This window comes from Hermetia illucens, chromosome 3 (assembly GCF_905115235.1).
Source record: "Hermetia illucens chromosome 3, iHerIll2.2.curated.20191125, whole genome shotgun sequence".
In the NCBI taxonomy this organism is placed as follows: Eukaryota; Metazoa; Arthropoda; class Insecta; order Diptera; family Stratiomyidae; genus Hermetia; species Hermetia illucens.
The window spans coordinates 30584830-30603384 of record NC_051851.1 but is presented as its reverse complement, the minus strand read 5'-3'; the positions used below and the strand labels follow the sequence as shown (position 1 = coordinate 30603384).

Here is an 18555-nt window from a genome sequence, read left to right as displayed (position 1 = left end):
GTGTAAATAGCGTGTACGTCCTGCCGTAAATGACAGCAACAAAGTGGGTAAAGTCCAGAGAATTTGAAGCAGTAGATCGATGTTTCACAAAACCATGTTCTTACTTCGCTATGAGGTGACCGTAGTGCACGGTCAACCAGTGGTTGACGTATCTCGCGAACAAGAGGAGAGGCGGAAGATAAGGAAAATAAGCACTTACTCCAAAGATGATAAAAAATACATTCTTCAAGACCTGTTGAAGATTATACACAGAGAGAGGGAGATGTATTTTTTACAGTTGACTAGGAAGAGGATAGGAAGTCCATCGGGGCCAAATTCAGGAGTAAGGAAAGGAATAGAAGACGCATAGAGGGCGCAGTGGCCAAAGAGGTAATCACGGAAGAAAAGTCAGAACAGAGAAGGTCGCAAAATTGCTGAAGAAAATTGGCAGTGGAGCAAACAAAATAATGAAAGTGAAGAAAAACGAGTGTCGCACCAAAACGGTTTCAGACCACCGCCAGCAATTGCCGCCTCGACGCTGATCAAGTATCGCTCATTGATTTCACAGTGGAGAACAGCATTGAAATGAGTAAGATCGGTGACATTCTTAGATGCCTAAAAACTTCTTCGTAGTGCATGCTCCAAGGGAACTTTCTAGTAATTTCGCCATTTTTACCTTTCCAAAGTCTATATAAGTACCCATCCTTGAGTCGCGGAAACTGACCTTCTGAGAAGCAACCTTTTAATAATCGGGTTTCAATTTTGCTCTTTCAGACAGATTAATAATATCTGCTAATTCTACATATTAGCACCCTAGAGGAAGTACGTCGTTAGCTCTGGGCATTGCCAACGGGATGCGCTACACCGAAGCCGAGCATCAAGAGAAACTTTGCTGAGCTTTCCAACTAGGGCAGAGTGGAAAACCTACCGCGTATTACAAGGTTATTACGGAGTATTCTTCACCGACGGATCAAAGACATTCCTTGGAGTATGTCCGATCTTTTTTTCGAGAACGCATAGTGTAGCTGAGTCGTATCGTCCTCGGTGATTCGCCAGTGTATTCCAAGCGGAGGTACTGACAATGCTGGAAGCCTGTCGATGGCTGAGGCCTGATCCGAACCCGAAGCGCAATAGAATCATTCTGGCCGACAGTTCCTGTAAACCATATATGCAAACCCTTCCAGTTCTGCTCCATTCAAAGGGCTTGTTTTCAATATTCAGTCCCATATTTTCGCTGAAGCGCTACGTTGATCGTTGTATAACAATACTTCCCTCACTGTACTTTTCAGTACCACTAACACCTCGGCAATACAGTCGTCGTCCCCCCAATGATTTTACGGAGCAGCGATATCAAACTGCAATTTCAAAATAGAATATCATATTGTCGTTCCTCAGTTTTTTCTCTGGTGGGTTTCACTTAGATCTTACCGTCTTCCCCATTCCGAAAGACTATAACCAGGGCCTAAGTAACCCACAGTTTCAAAAATTAAATTTCGCACCTGAAATAAGGACGGACCAAGTACGGCTAGCGTATAATGGTTCGGTTGATTATTGGAATGTGTGTACTCCCCTAAAAAATGGAACACTTTAGCAGCATCTTTTGTATACTGGGGGAACATACTCTGGTGCTAACTTTCGACAGTTCCGGTGTAGAAAACGAGGATGCTTTCTATGAGGAACAGTATAAGGTTCGTTAGCGGCTTCCTAAATTAGATATTATGATCACGCTGAATGATCCGAATGCCAAAGATCAGAGAAACTCAACGCAAGAAATTCATTATAGACCGTTTCAGCAAATCCTTTTACATCGACCATTTGGATCACAGTGGAGTAGTCTCTGGTGTTTAGATCTTCGACGATTGCAAGAAGCTTTTTGACGGCGTGGACAGGGAGTGTGTCAAAAATGTTTTTTTGCGCTCTTTGCATAAGACGCATCGTACAATTTGAGTATTTGGACGTAATTGTTTCTTTCAACTTCTACTGTGCCAATCTTTTCGACCTAAACAAGTTTACAAAAACTCGAAGCGTCTTAGTGAGTAATTTTATATCTTTTTTGATGTTGTGCTTTCACTGGAACCGCTACTTTGATTTGACGATTTTACGGAAATTTTGAACTATTTCATTCACCAGTTAAACTTTTCGTTTATTTATCATTCAGCGCAACGAGATATTGCCAAATGTTAACTTCGTTTCGATTTCTGTTGAGAAGTACTGGTGCTTAGAGGTGGCAATGAGGCAGATTGGGCAGCAATCCTGTCTACTAAGTCAATACCAAGTGGGTAGAGTACACCTCTGCATTCACATCGTCTTGTTGGTCCTGGATGCAGTAGGCGAATGCTCTGAATGCTAGGATGGCGATCACTTCAGACGAGTTTTCAAGGGTTTCACCTGAAGTAGCTCTTGCCACAAAACCTCACCAGAGGCTATCTGGTACCATGGAAACCGGGATGATGGCATATGTCCCAGGAGAGTTCCTGGCGGATGTGTCCTCGGCTCGGTTTTTTATGCTTGGTTCACATATGGGAGTCTCATATCGTGGGTTTGTTGCGTGCTATTGCTCTGCACGACTTGGGCGCCGTATACTTTAGTCGCGGTAGAGGTGTTAGTTAGGTCTCGTATCCACTGGTATACATGTTGAGCCTGCACTCAGTATAAACCAGTACCGCTGTGTCAGCCACGGTGCGGCTCTGATTGTGGTCTCCAAATCAATCCGTGTCCGAAGGGAGCGTGTGATTAGGCCTACAAGGGAGGTACTGACACCAAACCACCAAAGAGTACTGAAGAATGGAAAATAGTGCAGAGGTACTGATGCACTTCAAAAGGTACTAAAATTTGCTGTGAGAAGTGACGGACTCAACACGCAAGCGAAAGTAAACGACTATCAGATGGTACTCCGTTTCCAGACAATTCCTAAATTTACTGCTGATAGCCAAGCGGTCAATTTGATTGCTCCTACGGTGTCGGTTTGTTAAAACCCATCTGACATTATGGCATGCTCGGTGCTCGAACAATGTGCCACAGCTGCAGAAATCCTCAAATCTCTGTTCGCTTATAGCACTATATATAATGGTTATGCTTCTTAATCTGGACCGGAATCTTGCCTGTCAGAAACTGGCCTCAAGCCAAGAAAACGCGTCTGCTACCATTCGATATTTCAGAATACAAAAGTGTGTTGCCGCAATAGGGAAAGGAGTAGTCCACAGTCCCACCACCTTACTTCTCTTAAAGCTAGAATGTCCTGCGTATATAGTTGGAATTCTCGCTCGAATTAGAGACGGTGAGCATTCTAAGGACCCTAGATACCGTTGACGTGGAGCGTGCGTAGTCGTGCATAGTCCGATTTCGATAGCCAAAGGTCGTAGCCTTATCCTCGGCGTTGTTGACGTTTCAGGAGCAGTAAAGTTGGCAGGTTACTAGCCCATAAATTTCTATCCCTTTTAGTCGAATTTTAAGACAAGCAGAGAAAACTTTAAGTGTATCTTTAAGCCCCAACTCATAGGGATGGTTTTTTACTATTATAATAAACACACGAATTTAACTTTTCTAAATTTTATGTATTTATAAACTTCTACAAATATTTCACACTTAAATTGACCTTTAAATTTGCGAGTTATATGTACTTGACAGAGATCCTATTTAAACATGTACTATGAGTCACTTAGGGAATATTCAAAACATAAATGCTATTAACAATATAATTATAATTGCGTGATTAGAATTTCATTGCGATACCAGATCGGAATCCATGAATCATGCGATTAGTGGAGATAGCAGGCAACATGGTTTTTTACAGTTACAGATTAACAGCTTCATAAGCCTGACACTCTTATCTAAAATAATTTTACATTCTCCCTTGGGGATCAATTAAAATATTTTTTTGATAATCTCGGAAAATAGCCAAGATAATCTAAAGTGCGGTGTAGAAACTTTGTGAAGTTCGCTTTCGCCAGTGAATTTCAGCGAAATTTGATGCGGTGACATTATCAACTCTCGTGATATTAACGCTGTTTGGACCAATACTATCCACACCAACATCATTGATAACTGTGTTCAAATCGCAACAGCCGATGTGGTCATCTTTTGAATCCGAACATAATTCCTCTGATTCCAATACCGAATCATCGTAGTCATTGTCGGAGAATAAGATTTTTCGGTATATTTCGCAAGGGTCGTACTTTTTCTTTGGTTTCTTTGTATCTTTCGCAGGTGCAACTGTCTGCTCACTTTCATTGTTATCACTGTTGCTGTTTGTATTACTTGGGGCTGAATCTGATTCAATTGCTTCTGTTCTGGTCAAGGTAGAGTCCACATCACAGCCATTTGGTATAAGAACAGGTTTTACATTGCCTATGGAACGTATCACGGATGTGCTAACCACGATTGGTTGTTGATTATCATTTTGTTGATTGGCGTCATTCTGGTTGTCATTGTTCTCATCTGTTGAAGGATTCAAACTATTCGCTGAGCTTGTTATCTCCGAGTCATTGTCAGTAGATTTTGTGTTGTTCTTATTCGATACTATCACCGTTTTAACATTTTTCAGAATGTCAGGCAAATTTTCATTTGGATGCATATTTCTAATATGTCGCACCAAATTGTCTTTTCGCCCACATTTAACATCACAACAAGGACATTTGTATACTTTAGAACCTGCAAAATGGGAAAAAAACATATTGAATGGTTAAATGTCTGGACACATTGTTTATAATTATTACCATGTGTGTTCATATGCCTCTCGAGCGTTTTCCGATCGATGAAAAACGTCTGACATAATTTACATTGAAACGTTTTCACTTTGCTGTGCCGCACCAAATGCTCTTTGTAGGAATTCTTCCTTAGAAACTCTTTACCGCAGTCGTTGCATCGGAAACGTTTTCCCAGCCCTGCCATCGAAAAAGATATAATTCATCCTCCGATAACACCACTATCAGCAATAAAAAGACTGTGAATACGACTTACCTGTGTGTATTTTCTGATGCTGTGTCAAATTCGACTTGAATGAGAATTTCTTCCCACAAATCTTACATGCGAAGGGTAGAATATTTCGATGTTTATTTATATGTGCTGTGAATGACTTTCTTTCGTTGAAGCCCAGCCCACATTCTTTGCATTTAAATCTAAACAATCCATCGTGTGTTCGCTTGTGGCTCTTCAAGCTAATGCTTCGCATAAAGGTTTTCGGGCATAGATTGCACGGATATTTGGTGGTATCGCTGTGTGTCTTCAGATGATAATTAAGATGTGATGATGTTGAGAAATTCTGAAACATTAAATTATATATAGAAAGATTAATATAGAATGGCAACAAGTGTAAAAATAGGAGTTCTAAAAATTAAAATAAATTTCAAATTTGAATCAAAATATGCTCAAAATATCTTATTCATAAATTTAGACAATGGTAACAGGAAGCATTTAGTCAGACCACTGCGATCAGAAGATACGAAATATGTATATCTATAGGCCTCGGAATAGTGCTGTTGGTATTGATGACTAAGCCTCTTGTGCGCTTAAATACTGGGAAGCATTTTGGATAACTGAGGCACCTCCCTCTTCGAACATGCATTATGTTTTTAAGGTTTAAGCTGATAACCGATATCGTAAAATGGACTCACGGAATCAGACGACAACCGCTTCGAAAACTCAGATAAAATATATGGTGCCATAAACCCCCACTTTCCCGCACGATTTTCGGTGAAGCTTACACTCATCTTCAACCGTTCTACGCCATGTAGTTCTAGGGCAATCCACTCGCCGGCTTTCCTTGGATAGAGAGCTCCATTGCATAGCATAATCGGCCGCTGTGTTTGTATATCACTTTTTAACCTTTTGTTATTCTAAGCGCCATAATAAAATAAGGGTAGAAAGCATAACTCAACTGATTTTATTAATACAAATGTAATGGTACATTTTAAGTGCCAACAACTAAAAATGGGGGGGGGGCTCAGAACTGTCTTTTGCTTGCTTCCTTTTTTTCTCTACACTTGGTTTCCACTAAAATGACTCTGAAAAACAGTTTTTTTGGTGTCAAAATTTTCTTTTTCAAATTCATGGTCGACTCTTTCCAGAGCGATAACAGTTAGGTGCGTTCATACGGCAAACTGTTCGCTCCGTCATAGCACACCACCGCCATGTCTCGTCGGGTTCGTTTTTCGCCTGATTGGCAAGTGGTGGTGGCTTCAGCTTTCACACTGCATCTTTGGGTGGATGCAGCAGCCCGACTTAATGTCGAGTACAGGGTCGTTGGGAAGTCGCAGGTTCTTCCTGTATTTTTTGCAATTGAAAGAGTGATAAGACTTGCGATCAAGAAGGGTCGTCTTAAACCACTATAGCGACATTTAGAGTCCTGCGCGATCTTTCACGCTTGCCATCAGGCGAAGGGTGGTTCGCGGTTGTCCGGGAGTTTCTTCAATGGCATTAGAAAGGGGGACCTTTCTCTTTTTCCTAAATACATCCTTCATCCTCTCCCGTCATGGGGTAGCGTTGAAAATGAAAATCTAATGATGTTGATATGTAAAAAAAAAGAATTTTGAGGGCCATAGGGAGATTGGGAGGTGCTGCCCCGACCTTTCATCGGTTTTAAAGAGGGGCACCTCCCTTTCCCATTCATAAACTTTCCGAGGTAAGCGGTTAAACTGCAGCAACGGGTAGGACTGTCTACTGGCATAGCATAGTGGAGTACACCTTAGGTGGTCGTTGGTGGTGCGGGAAGCGGTATCATCATGCACTCTATCTCCAGTGTAACAGCAGACCTTGATTCAGAAACACCCGGCCCCTGCTGCAGTAGAACATTACTTTGAGTCCTGTCAGACCTAGGACTCCACCATTCTGAGAGGAATTTTTGGCTTCTTTTCGTCTGTGCGGTATTCCTTTGTCGACGGTGCGAGTCCACATTATTGGCAAGTCCGACTATCGACGTTCAGTTTGAGTACTTTGCGATCCGGGATCACAGGCGCGCTGCATTACGTTATAACTGACACGGCAACTCCAACTATGGCGAAATTATACAATGTGGACATGATAGGCATTGTAGCGATACCTCCTGTCCGCTTGCAGCGCAAACCGCCCAAGTGAAATGGCAGCAATTTCGACTACTACAATTGGCGGATCCAACATTTGACATCAGGCGGCATCGGCGTCCCTCTCGAGCGTCACAGTGGAGCTCTGCCCATAGCCGACTCGATTTGGTTGAGTTGTGTTTGGTCCAGCATCTGGGGCGACGCCATCATACACAATGGTGCAGTCATTCAATGTGCACTTCAACAACGACGAATTACGCTTGGGTGACCTCGTATAATGTTTTTAGCTACAAAAGGAGCTTCCCGACGTTAGCCATCAGGAGGACGAACATTACTGCGCTCCCATCTTAAATGATACTCATTCACGAACTGGTAGCTACGTCGTTCAGATTCCATTTCGAGTGGAGGTTTCAAACTTGGGTGACTTTTGGAAAACTGCGTTTTGACAGTTCCAATGTCTTGAACGGTGCTACTGGCGAAATACAGAAATACAATCTACAGGAGAAATACAAAGTCTGCAGGTACGTTGATCTTCTACCGAAGTAATCTCTTGTCTACTAGATCCCACATCATGCTGTGCAACAGAAGTTGGTCGTCTTTAATGCTTCAACGCCAAAGTCGAATGGAAATTTATTGGATAACGTGCAGTGGACCTACGATTCAGCCTCGCCTCCGCTAGTGGTTTAGGCAATTCTGAGTGACACTATCGGCGGACGTGGAGGAAATATCGCGACTACCAGCGCATTATTTGACGAGAGCATCCAGATAAACCTCTTGAACATTATCTATGGGATGGCTTCAAGTCCATACGTGCGCATTGCAGAAATACATGCTCGATAATATGAATCACATATCAGATTTGAGCCGCACGAGATGCTATCCTTTCGTCATTTTACATCAACGATCTTTTAATAAGCATCCTTTTAGTAGGGCGTTTCCCACTAATCAATGGAAGATTTCTGTGGTGCGCACTATTTCTGGCCCTACTGCTTCGCTTACCGACCTATCGACCAATCTCCCACGTCGATGGCTTACAATGGTATCCAGCCTCTGACGATCTCCAATCTTTAACTTCACCTCCGACTAAACGAGAAATGCTTAGCGAGGTGTCCAGGCTCCTTGATTCTATTAGCTTTGTGGCACCCATAACTGCTCGTGGTAATCAACAGTCAGTCTCTTTGAGCAATAGGCTTAGACTGGAATTCGCCCCTTGTGCGGTTGTTTACATGCGTATCTAGTACAACGATGGTCATATTCATATCGCGTTTATTGTAGCATGTACTAAGGTGGCCCCTCTTAATTTATCACCTTGATTCACTTTACCGCAACGCGGTGCTGATAGCAGTGGTGGGCAATGTGCCTTCAGCACTATCGTAGCTAATCTTATGAGGAAGATTCAGGCCCTCGCATCCCCAGACGAATAGTGCTTTATGGGATCGGCCAATAATTCTATTGACTGCCCCAGTCGCGGACTCTCGTTGTGATCCGACTATCTTCTTTGCTGGCAAGGCCTAGCTTGGTTCACCACATCAATAATCCCTGCCGGCGTATGCATAGTTTCGGCGGATATGGATCAGACTCAACTGGAAAAGAAACATCAGCAGCTATCGTTTGCACACGGGTTGTTTCTCCGTATGGAGTAATCAACAAGACAATCATTTCCCTCTTGGATCAATGTGGTTTGTATTCGGCGTTGGACCCCTTTTCGACAACATCTCTTAGGTTTTTCAACAATTAGCGCTCATGAACTGGAAGTTGTACTTCGCATCTAACAAGGCACTGCTTTTGTAGCAGAACTCCAGGCACTCCGTGGCAACACTCCGAATTCTAGTCTTCTCCCAGAGAGTGGAAGAATGGGATGATCGTGAAGATCCCAAAAAAGGGGACCCGTTTTAAGTGTGACAATAGACTCCCCGCCTTATTTTTACTAATGACGGAAATTATTTCTATGGTAAAATCTAACATGTTCGGATAGCTGAGTGGTTAGAGCACAAGGCTGTCGTACGGGAGGTCGCGGTTCAAATCTCACTGGTGGCAGTAGGATTTGGTCGTGACTTGACGTCGGATACCAGTTATCTCAGCTGAGTACCTGAGTCAAATCACGGTAATAATTTCGGGCGAGCGCAATGCTGACCTCATTGACTCCTACAGTGTACTGTAGTGTACCGTTATGGTCTTGAATGAAGTGCTCGTATACACTTCAAGGCACTGATCCAGTTGGATGGTTGCGCCAATAATTATTATTATTAACTCAACAGAACTCTCAAAACCCGTTTTTGAAAAAATACTGTACTAATTATCAACATGTTGAATTTCAACCAACTTCAAATGCACTGAAAAGCCCGCGCCATTGTGTGTGTAGTATCACAAATCAAGAAACTTCAGTAGACCGGCAACTGGCAGTTGCTCATTAAAACCACAAAATCTCAAAGTTAAGTTAGCGCATGAAATGTGAAGAAGCGCGGTCAATATTGTTTCGTGCCTTGCTGCTCAAATGACTCCGTAAAAACCCTACTGAAAGTATATGACTTGCGGTCTCGTCCAGGGCATCAGACTGTGCCTCCACTCTGCCCTGGGAGCAGCGTACCGAAGTGGTTACAAGGTGGCATTTGCTCCCTTATATCAATTCAAAAATACGACATGTGTATAAATTACAGCAAGGATAAAAACCGTCTTGTAAAATTCAGGCCTAAGTCGGCCGACGCTAAAATGTACGCCATCATGTAGATGATGGGCTTAGGAATCCCTCGATTCTCAAACAAAAGTCCCGCTGAAATTTTTTTTAGCTGTCTCAAAAGGAAATATTCGTAACTGGATCGCCATCGCCCGACTTCTTTGGAGTTAGGTTTAAATTTTGAGGATCATGTCAATGTGCGTCTCTCTTTCTAGACAATAGCTCACTGAGAAAGAGAACAAGGTGTAAACAAAACCTTATTAAAATCGATGCATTGTCTGTATGTCTGTCACACGCACTTCTCTCCAAAATGCCTAACCCGATCCGAATGAAATTTGGTGGACAAATGGGAACTATGAAATCCCACGCATACAGTGAGTGACATAAATTTAATAATAATAATAATCGTTGGCGCAACAATCCATATGGGATCAGGGCCTTGAAGTGTGTTGGGCAATATGGTGAGCATTACGCTCGCCCGAGATTATTATCCTGATTTGACTCAGGTATTCATTCACAGCTGGGTCGACTGGTATCCGCTCAGTTCTGGGCAGGTTACTGCCGTTGACAGAACTGAGCCATTTAAATATCTCGAGTCAATGCGTTATGCTCCTCACATAAGGAAACATAAAACCTTTTACCACCGTTTTAACAACTTTTTATTTTTGGGACGTTAAACTTCCCAGAATTTTCTATATAGCTTCTTGCCAGTACTACCGAAATGTGAGGTAAATTGAAGGATTGTCCTATCACGCAACAATTTTCCACTTTTCTGTTGAAAACTGATTGATTACTTGAAAAGTAAAAAGTAACTAGCACTAAACCGTACGCTCTCACGTAGATAAGATTCAAATTCTTCGCTCCGTGACATCACATGCAGTGCCGGCCAATCACCGCGTTTTCTTTTCAGCCTTGTGAGAATGCAATGTTTAAACCATTATAATTAATAAATGAGCGTTAAGAATTGGTTTCTTTCAATGGATATGGTAATTGGGAAAGTGGAACTACTATTTCAGAGCCAACAAACATATATTTATTTTTTAATGCGGTGAGTCTATTGCAAGATTATCTGCTCCCTGCCCTTGCAAATAGCTAAAATAATTCTGCAACACATCTAGGAAATCTCGATTGACAGAGACGAGGCTGGTTTCCGCCCGGGGTCCTCCGACATTAACCATATCAACACCCTGCGGATCATTTTGGAACAGTGTGCAGAGTTTAGATCTTCGCTGCAGCTGCTCTTCATCGATTCGAAAGCTTTCGATAGCGTGAACAGGAAGTGTATTTGGAGTGCTCTACGCAGGAGAGACATTCTAGAGAAACTAATAACTATTATCAGAGCGACATAGATGACGCAAAATGTCACCTGCTACACCGAGGCAAAATTTCGGAGCTTTTTGAGGCCCAAAGCCGAATTCGCCAGGGTTGCATCCTGTCACTGATATTATTTCTTCTTGTTATCGGTGACGTTCTTCATGCTGCCTTGTCCAGAGGAATTCAATGGACAATGACATCTTTCCTCAAACCTCCACCATGCTTGCTCCCTCATTGGCTTATGGACCTTGGCTAAATGGCTCTGGATTTGAAAAGAGAGGCAAGTAGAGTTGGACTGAGGATAAGCACCAACAAAATCAAGGTTCTCAGCCTGACTCCTTATCTGATTTAATAGGTAAAGCATCGGAAGCGTCGGTCAATTTTTATAACGTGGTTTTTGCGGACGATGGCAACGAACTGTATGTTGCCCGTCGCATTAACAGCGCTAGATCCACTTTCCTTGCCTTGTCTAAAATCTGGAAATGCAATTATCTCAACATCAAGATCGAGTTAAGACTTGTTCTTTCTGTGGAATGTGCTATGCTATAGCACATGGAAAGTGAATTCCACTGTTACTCAAAAGCTCTAAGCTTCCGTCCAATAGCTGTCTGCGTCGTATCGTCGGAGTGTGTTGCCCTGACAGTATCTCAAACGAAGAACTTGGTCGGTGCACAGGCCTGCCACTCGTACGCACTGTGACCGGAAGACGGAAATGGTAGTGGATATGTCACACTTTAAGGAGAGGCGACAATTGCATTGTGGGCTACGTCAGAACAGTAGAGGAGGAGTCCGAGCGTCTCGGGAAGTCGTGGGGGGCTGAAGCGAAGTGTCGTTGACGTGCTATACCCCACCAAGGAGTGAATGGCATATATATATAAAAATTGAACTCACGCAATGACCGAGAATGTGCAGTCTACAACGCTGTAATTCAGGAGGAGGCGAGCATTCTGGAGACCTAGAATACAGCTTTTAAGGAACATGCGCACATTCCACCAACCAATCATAAACCACTTTCGATAGCCAAAAGTCATGACAGTAAGTTCAGTTCCTAACCAAAATGCTAGAAACATTTCGGTATCATAATAATTTCGAAATTTGCAAGCTGCTAGGCCCACAAATTAGTGTACGAAGACTTTTGTTATTAACAGTCTCGCATTTCCGAAGACAAAAATATTTTTTTTTATTATTTTCCACTTTGATCGTCACTTTTCGGTTCAGCGAGCGAACCCGTATCTTTATTCAAATTCGTAGCTATTAATGCTAGAAAACCCATCGGGAAATGCATCCCAGAAAGCAGTTAATTTGAAAGATCCAAAGATTTTTGTATTCCAATTCGAAACTCATAAAATTTCTGTTCCGCTACATAAACAGCGTTTTTTCTTCGGCCCATAAAATTGCGAATTATTGTCTAGAGAGATTTTATGTTTTCTTTTTTTGATAGTATTTCAGATGTTTTGGATTTCTTATCGCGTTTCCGAGAAAATTAAGTGGATTGATACGCCTTATTCGGCTGGGGTTGGTCTGATTACCACAAAAGATGAAGCATTGTTACTTATCGCTGATTATCTTCTCTACATTATCTGGAAAAAAAGCGTTCATGCTCGCGGTTATAGTTTTTTCGTTGAGGCCGGTTTGGAGTGGGATTGCTCTTACATAAGACTTGAACGTAAAAATAGTCGCGCCAGTTGGGGGAGGCGCATGGGCCCGTACAGAATAACTAATCTTATTACGCAGCTGACGTAAAGTAACCCACGCCGATCGAAATTCATTCCAAATCAGATTGACTGCTCACTTGTGTGGAAAGTTCGTCAACCGCTAGCCCATCGATCAAACACTTGACCTACGCAACTCTTTCTTGCGGGGGACAGGAACGCTTCAGCTGTTGGGATGTTCAGACTATTTTAAGGTGTGTCTGTGTCAATCCCCCAAATTCTCGGAAACTGGGTAGTCGCTACCAAAGGGGTTGAGGTTTTGAGCAACTAAAGCAAACTCGTTTTTTATGCACCACACTTCACTTTTGGCTTCCTTTGTGAAATTATCTGACCCAATTTGCCACCGGTTCGCAGGTCTTTTGCACGTAAACATGCTCCGAGCTCTTATTCTATTTTGGTTCGAAAGCCGAGGGCGAGTCCCCTTCGCGACTGACAACTTACCTTGAAGCAGACTTTACATCTGTACGGCTTGCCCTCGTCATTACCGCAATACGCATGATAATACTGCTGGTTCCGACTTCGGAATTTTTTGCCGCACACATTGCACTTGTATTGTGTTTCACCATTTTCTACTATTCTTGAAACATGCTCGGGAAGCGCTTTCTTCCGTTCTGTCTGGCAAGTAGTCGGGGCAGGCGTTGATTTCGTCGCACGGAAGAATTTCTCAATTTTCGATTTGGGCGCGATAATATACTCCTCCAGGATTTTCAGACTATCCTCGGATTCATTTGCTTGCTCTTGATTTTCCTGCGTGCTGTAGTTGTGGATAACATTGACATTATCGTTGGTATCGGATGGAATGGAATCGAGTTCGGCGGGCACACTAGGGGCAGGTGGTCCTTCGAATGTTGTCGAGTCATCGACTTCAGTGTCGATGCACAGTTCACCTGAATCACTTTCAAAATCTATAAGACTTTCACAATTGGGAACGTCTGGGGCAACCCTTGAACTTAATGATGGTTCCCCGTCAGCTATTGGCTGGACCAATTGCCGTGAACACTCGTGGCAACCATTGAAATCGTTAATAAAACACTCGCGACACTTGACATGACCACATTTCTCGGTTATAAGACGGTTGGTTGGGGCCAGTGACGACCGATTGCAACGCGGACAATATGAGTCGTTCATTACTTTCCCCGCAGACAGTCAACAGAACACGACGTACAAACGAACAACAACCCCCAATCCAATTCGCGGAAGTAACTGACAATATACATCACATTGACAGTGACAGTGTTATGATAAAACTTCGAAGGTAAAATGGAACGTAGGGAGATTCTCGTATGTTGTTTTACCTGACGATGGGTTGCACCATCGACTTTTTCTGACAGCCGCTACGTAAAACGCTGCTAACTTCATGACCAACATTCGAACAATTCGACATTTCTGACACTTAAAAGCAAAACAAGGTGAGAGTTGGAGGGTTATTTTTCAGGGAAACTCCTACAGATTGTCGGGCAAGCACATTATTCTCAGCCTCGCAAAAGAAACACACAACAGAATGGCGAACTTCTCAGTTCCCGGCACGTCTGGCAGTAGGCAGGATTCATTTGATGACTTCTACGTAGAGGTAATTGTCGCCCGCTCCATCGAAAATGCATGGAATCCCTGTCTTCCGATGTTCTAATTTGTTCTTACTCCTAATTACCTTCAATCTTGTCAATCAGGTAAAAGAAATTGAAAAACGCGACTCAGTACTAACATCTAAACAACAAATTGAACGTTTACTCCGTCCCGGCTCGACATATTTCAACTTGAATCCGTTCGAAGTGTTGCAAGTAGAACCTGAAACCCCCGTGGATCAGATAAAGAAAAAATATCGTTCCCTTTCGATTTTAGTGCATCCAGATAAAAATCAGGATGATAAGGATCGTGCCCAGACTGCTTTTGATATTATAACGCGAGCGTGGAAGACGCTTGAAAACGAAACGACTCGGAAGAAATGTTTGGATGTTTATGAGGAGGCCAAGGATAGAACCGATCATATGGTGAGTAGTGTGGTTGCTTCCTTGCTATTAGCGCTATTAGACTAGGTTTAAGTTACGATTCTTATAGAATGTGGTGATTAATCTTTCAATTTCAATTGCAAAGCAGCTGTGCAGTCGCACAACGGAAATATAGAAATTTTCTTTTCAAATTCGTGTAAGGTTAACGGAAGATTTTCAGATGCAAATTGCTTTTCATTGTCTATTAATTCTAACATTTTTTAGAAAAATATCCGAGGTCGGGTTTATTTTAGTGATAAGCATTGAGTTTTTTGGAGTCATGGATGCTGTAATTGATTCCCGGCAGTGATGCTGCGGTGATGCAGTCCTGCAGGTCCCCTGAATTATTATTATTCTGTTAAGGGAAAGTCGCACCGCGTCCTTAAATAACTATTGTGCCTCTTCTGCTGGTTATAGTGCACCCATTGATCATAGTATCTCAATTAAGCCTATAATCGTGAGGAACTTTAATATGTTCCCTATTTCCAGATCTTTCAACTTTTCATCTGGTATTAAGTGTTCTCCCAGATGCCTCGACCTACTTTGCAGAAGTATCGGACACTGTCCCAGCCATGAAACCGTTTCCGATTCCACAGAAAGGTTCTGGCCTATGTAAAGGCGTTCCTGCTCCCTTCTTGGCTAGTTCGTCCGCTCCCTCGTTGCCTTCCAACCCAGCACGGCCTGGAACCCAGAGTATCCACACCTTGTTGGGCGAGCCGAATATATTTAGTCTCTCAAGGCATCCTCATACCAGTTTAGAGTTCACCTGGTTGGACCTAAGTGCCGTGATCGCTGCTTGGCTGTCGGTGAGGATAGCAATGTTATGCCACCTGTAGTTCCTTTGGAGATTAAAGGAGGCACATCTATCTATGGCGTATATTTCCGCCTGTGTTAGTGTACCTACCTATTGGCTCCATGTACATTTTCCTTGGACCAATGACCCTGGCACCCGCTCCGTCTGCTGTGAGGGATCCATCAGTGAACCAAGTAATCAGTTGCCGCTTTGAGCCGTATGTCACAGCCATGCTCTCCCAGTTTGTCTTGTTACTCCAACTTGTTTCAAACTTCTTATCAAAGTGAAACCTCGTTATCATGTTATCCCTTGGTATCAGAAATTCGGGATACCCCCTAGAAAGAATATCAATCTTCCTTCGGTTTAGGCAGCTCCCCGCTTCACGGATACTCCCGGCGATCCTGAATATTGCCCTCCTTGCTTGCATCTGTATGTGCACATAGAGAGGGGTTAATCATAGAAGGACCTCCAGGGATGCCGTTGGGCATGTCCTCATTGTCCCTGGCTTGTGTGCTGAGTTCGGTTCTTTCTGCCCAGATTACCACGTCCATAGGTAATCATTGGCCTTACCGTTGCAGTATATATCCAAAGTTGTATCTTCGGGCTGCAACCCCATTTTTTTCTGCTATGGATCTGCAAGTCATCAGAGCCCTCGTGGCTTTCCGACATGTGTCTTTCAAAGTAATTTTTGGTTTAGCGTAATTCCCTCTGTTTCTCGTTTCACCTCCATGTCATGTAACTTTATGGTTCTCAGGTGATCAATCTTACGTCTTCTAGTGAATGGTACGGCTTGGCTACAGCCTGGTAAAGCTTGGTTGCTTCTGTGATCTGTTCGATCGCTTCACAGAATTGCCTGAAGCTGTTCCGTTTTGCTTCCCTGTCGCGTTGCTATACGCAGTCAGTGTATTTTTGTACCTCTGCCAGTCCTCGGTTGAAGAGTTTTCGAACCCCTGTTCTCATTCTGGACAGGTTCCTGTTTCACCATGGTGCATCTCTTGACTTAACTGTGTTAGCCGGACAGCTGGTCTCACATGCGTCAATGACGACTGTGTTGAGGTTTTCCACCACTGTCTCTAATTCCAGTTCGCTCCCGATGTCACCGCACCCTTGAAGGTGGGTCATGTTGTTGCTCAGGTTCATTACATAGGATTCCCAATCCTCCTGGTTTTCCTTATTATTCTTGTTATTTCGGAGTTACCCTCAATGCCGAAGCTGATTATTCCATGATCAGACATAGAGAGCTACTCCGGCACCCTCCAATTCCTGGCCATCTCGTGCATTAGAGTATTTCCTGGAGTTATGTCTAATACCTCCTGGTCCCAACTTCTCCCTTCTTGGGTGTCGGAGATGTGCCTCCACCCGATTAACCAGTTTGTGTGCGGTACGGGGTCCCGCTTTATTGGTTTTAGTTTATTATATTTTTATTGCTGGTAATCATTTGATTCCCACGAGTATGGGAGTTAGAAGGTCCGCCCTGCCATAGCCCCCCGTAGCACGGTAAGGTTCAACCTACTCACTGAGGCGACCAGGTATCAGTGAGGCTCCGTTCGAATACAGTTACTTACTCCCGACTGTAAACTATCCAATGGGCACGGTTCGCATGACATCCTGGATTGGGGGAGGTGTTTTTCGAGTCCCCAGTCTAGATCCGTACCGTTTCGTTAATAGTAAGGTCACCTCGTACAGGATGTGGCTATCATCACTCATTAGCGGTCTTGGTGGGCGAGAGGCTTGGCCCCTGAAAAGCCACACATCGCCCTAGCGGAGAGACAGCTCACCCTCAGAGAGAGATAGGTTGGCCTCAGGGGGCTATGTTCTGCGTCAGTCTATCCTGCAGTTCACTGCTTGTCCCCCTCCACTGAAGATGGGAGCATCAATGCTAGAGAGGCGCAGGTCAGCAGTTGGAAGGGGATAGTGCTTCTGATATTCACCGCAACGTCGTGGATTATTTTTTTAAGACTTTTATTTCGCCTTGTCCGCTGATCAGAGTCAGTCTTACAATTTTACTCTGTCTATGCTTTCATAGGCGGCTTTGAAGTCGATAAAGAAATAGTGCAACTGATGGCTATATTCGAACGGTTTTATAACGATTGCCACAAGCAAAAGAATTCATCTAATGCTGATTTGCCTATAGTGACTCTCCTTTGGCATGAGCCGTTTTATGGGTTGTTTTAGCAATATGTAATGATTTAATGAAGCTTAACGATGGCGAGAGGACCATCCTGGTTGGTCAGTGTAGATCAAGATGGGAGAGCTGTTCCAAAAACTTTAAGGATTAATGTGGATTGACGGTAGTCCAAAAATAATCGCGAATTACCGGGGTCGACGAAGAGAGGAGAGCTATACTAAGAATCTGAAAAATTGACATGAAGGTCCGCCCGCAAACACTAGCCAATTAAGTCCCGGGCTCCGAGCGGGGACAAAAAAAAAATAATATAACAGAGTTTTAGTTTTACTTTTGGAATATTTATTTCGCACAATAGTAATTTATCAAATTAGGTGACTGGGTGATTCGCGGCAACTGGGCGAGGTGTTATTTCATTTCTTATATTTATGCATTTATAAATGCTGGTTAAGCGTCTGGCTGCTTGCATTTTTCCAAAATGCGGCAAATTCTTTCCAGACGGTGTCTTGTTTCTTCGCGTCTAAGGTTTCTGTATCTGGCGGAATAGATACAGGCACGTGTCATTTGTTTTTATGATTTATGTGTGCTGACGCATACATAACTAGCTCCACTAAGGAGTTCCGTCGCCACGCGGTTGTCCTTTAAACACGTATCATTTTATATTATTTACAATTCACACAACTCGACTCGCACTTGCGCGCGTGCGACACGCAAGTTGATCGTTCCGCCACAACGCCCCTCCACCCCCGACCAAATCCAAGCCTACTCCGCCACGGAGAACACCGGTGGTGGCAACTGTCAATCGAATTAATAACATAATAAATAAATGTTGAATGTTTTTAACCCCGTTGCGCCACAACGCTTTGTCGGGCTTTTGCTTTAAAGCAAAATTGAGTGGCTTATGGTTGGTGAATAATGTGAACGGCCTGCTTTCAAGGGAATATCGGAGGTATTTAA

The 18555-nt window shown here is 43.3% G+C and overlaps 2 protein-coding genes across 3 annotated transcripts in view; one reads left to right on the top strand and one right to left on the bottom strand.

Annotated features, from left to right (window-relative positions):
• Positions 1-3512: 3512 nt before the first annotated feature.
• LOC119652683 (zinc finger protein 852) lies at positions 3513-13909 on the bottom strand. Its single transcript, XM_038056957.1, has 4 exons — positions 13137-13909; positions 4939-5239; positions 4695-4862; positions 3513-4629 (listed from the first exon to the last, which is right to left on the bottom strand). The coding sequence occupies exons 1-4, from the start codon at positions 13821-13823 to the stop codon at positions 3887-3889; spliced, it is 1899 nt and encodes a 632-aa protein (XP_037912885.1). The 5' UTR covers positions 13824-13909; the 3' UTR covers positions 3513-3886.
• A 154-nt stretch (positions 13910-14063) lies between these two features.
• Positions 14064-18555, top strand: part of LOC119652623 (dnaJ homolog subfamily C member 8) — a 9160-nt gene continuing 4668 nt past the window's right edge. Inside the window, exons 1-3 of one of the 2 annotated variants that reach the window (XM_038056867.1) lie at positions 14249-14265; positions 14363-14473; positions 14535-14683. In XM_038056867.1, the coding sequence (XP_037912795.1) occupies position 14473; positions 14535-14683 (150 nt within the window). In that variant the 5' untranslated portion in view covers positions 14249-14265; positions 14363-14472. Of the gene's footprint in view, positions 14266-14362; positions 14684-18555 lie in introns of both variants that reach the window. The other variant, XM_038056866.1, reaches the window with a different exon arrangement.

Coding starts and splice junctions, on each gene's coding strand:
- LOC119652683 (XM_038056957.1), bottom strand. CDS start 13,823: ATGAACGACTCATATTGTCCGCGTTGCAATCGGTCGTCACTGGCCCCA. Junction 4,863..4,938: donor GCATCAGAAAATACACACAG/GTAAGTCGTATT, acceptor TTTCGATGGCAG/GGCTGGGAAAACGTTTCCGA. Junction 4,630..4,694: donor GAGGCATATGAACACACATG/GTAATAATTATA, acceptor CCCATTTTGCAG/GTTCTAAAGTATACAAATGT.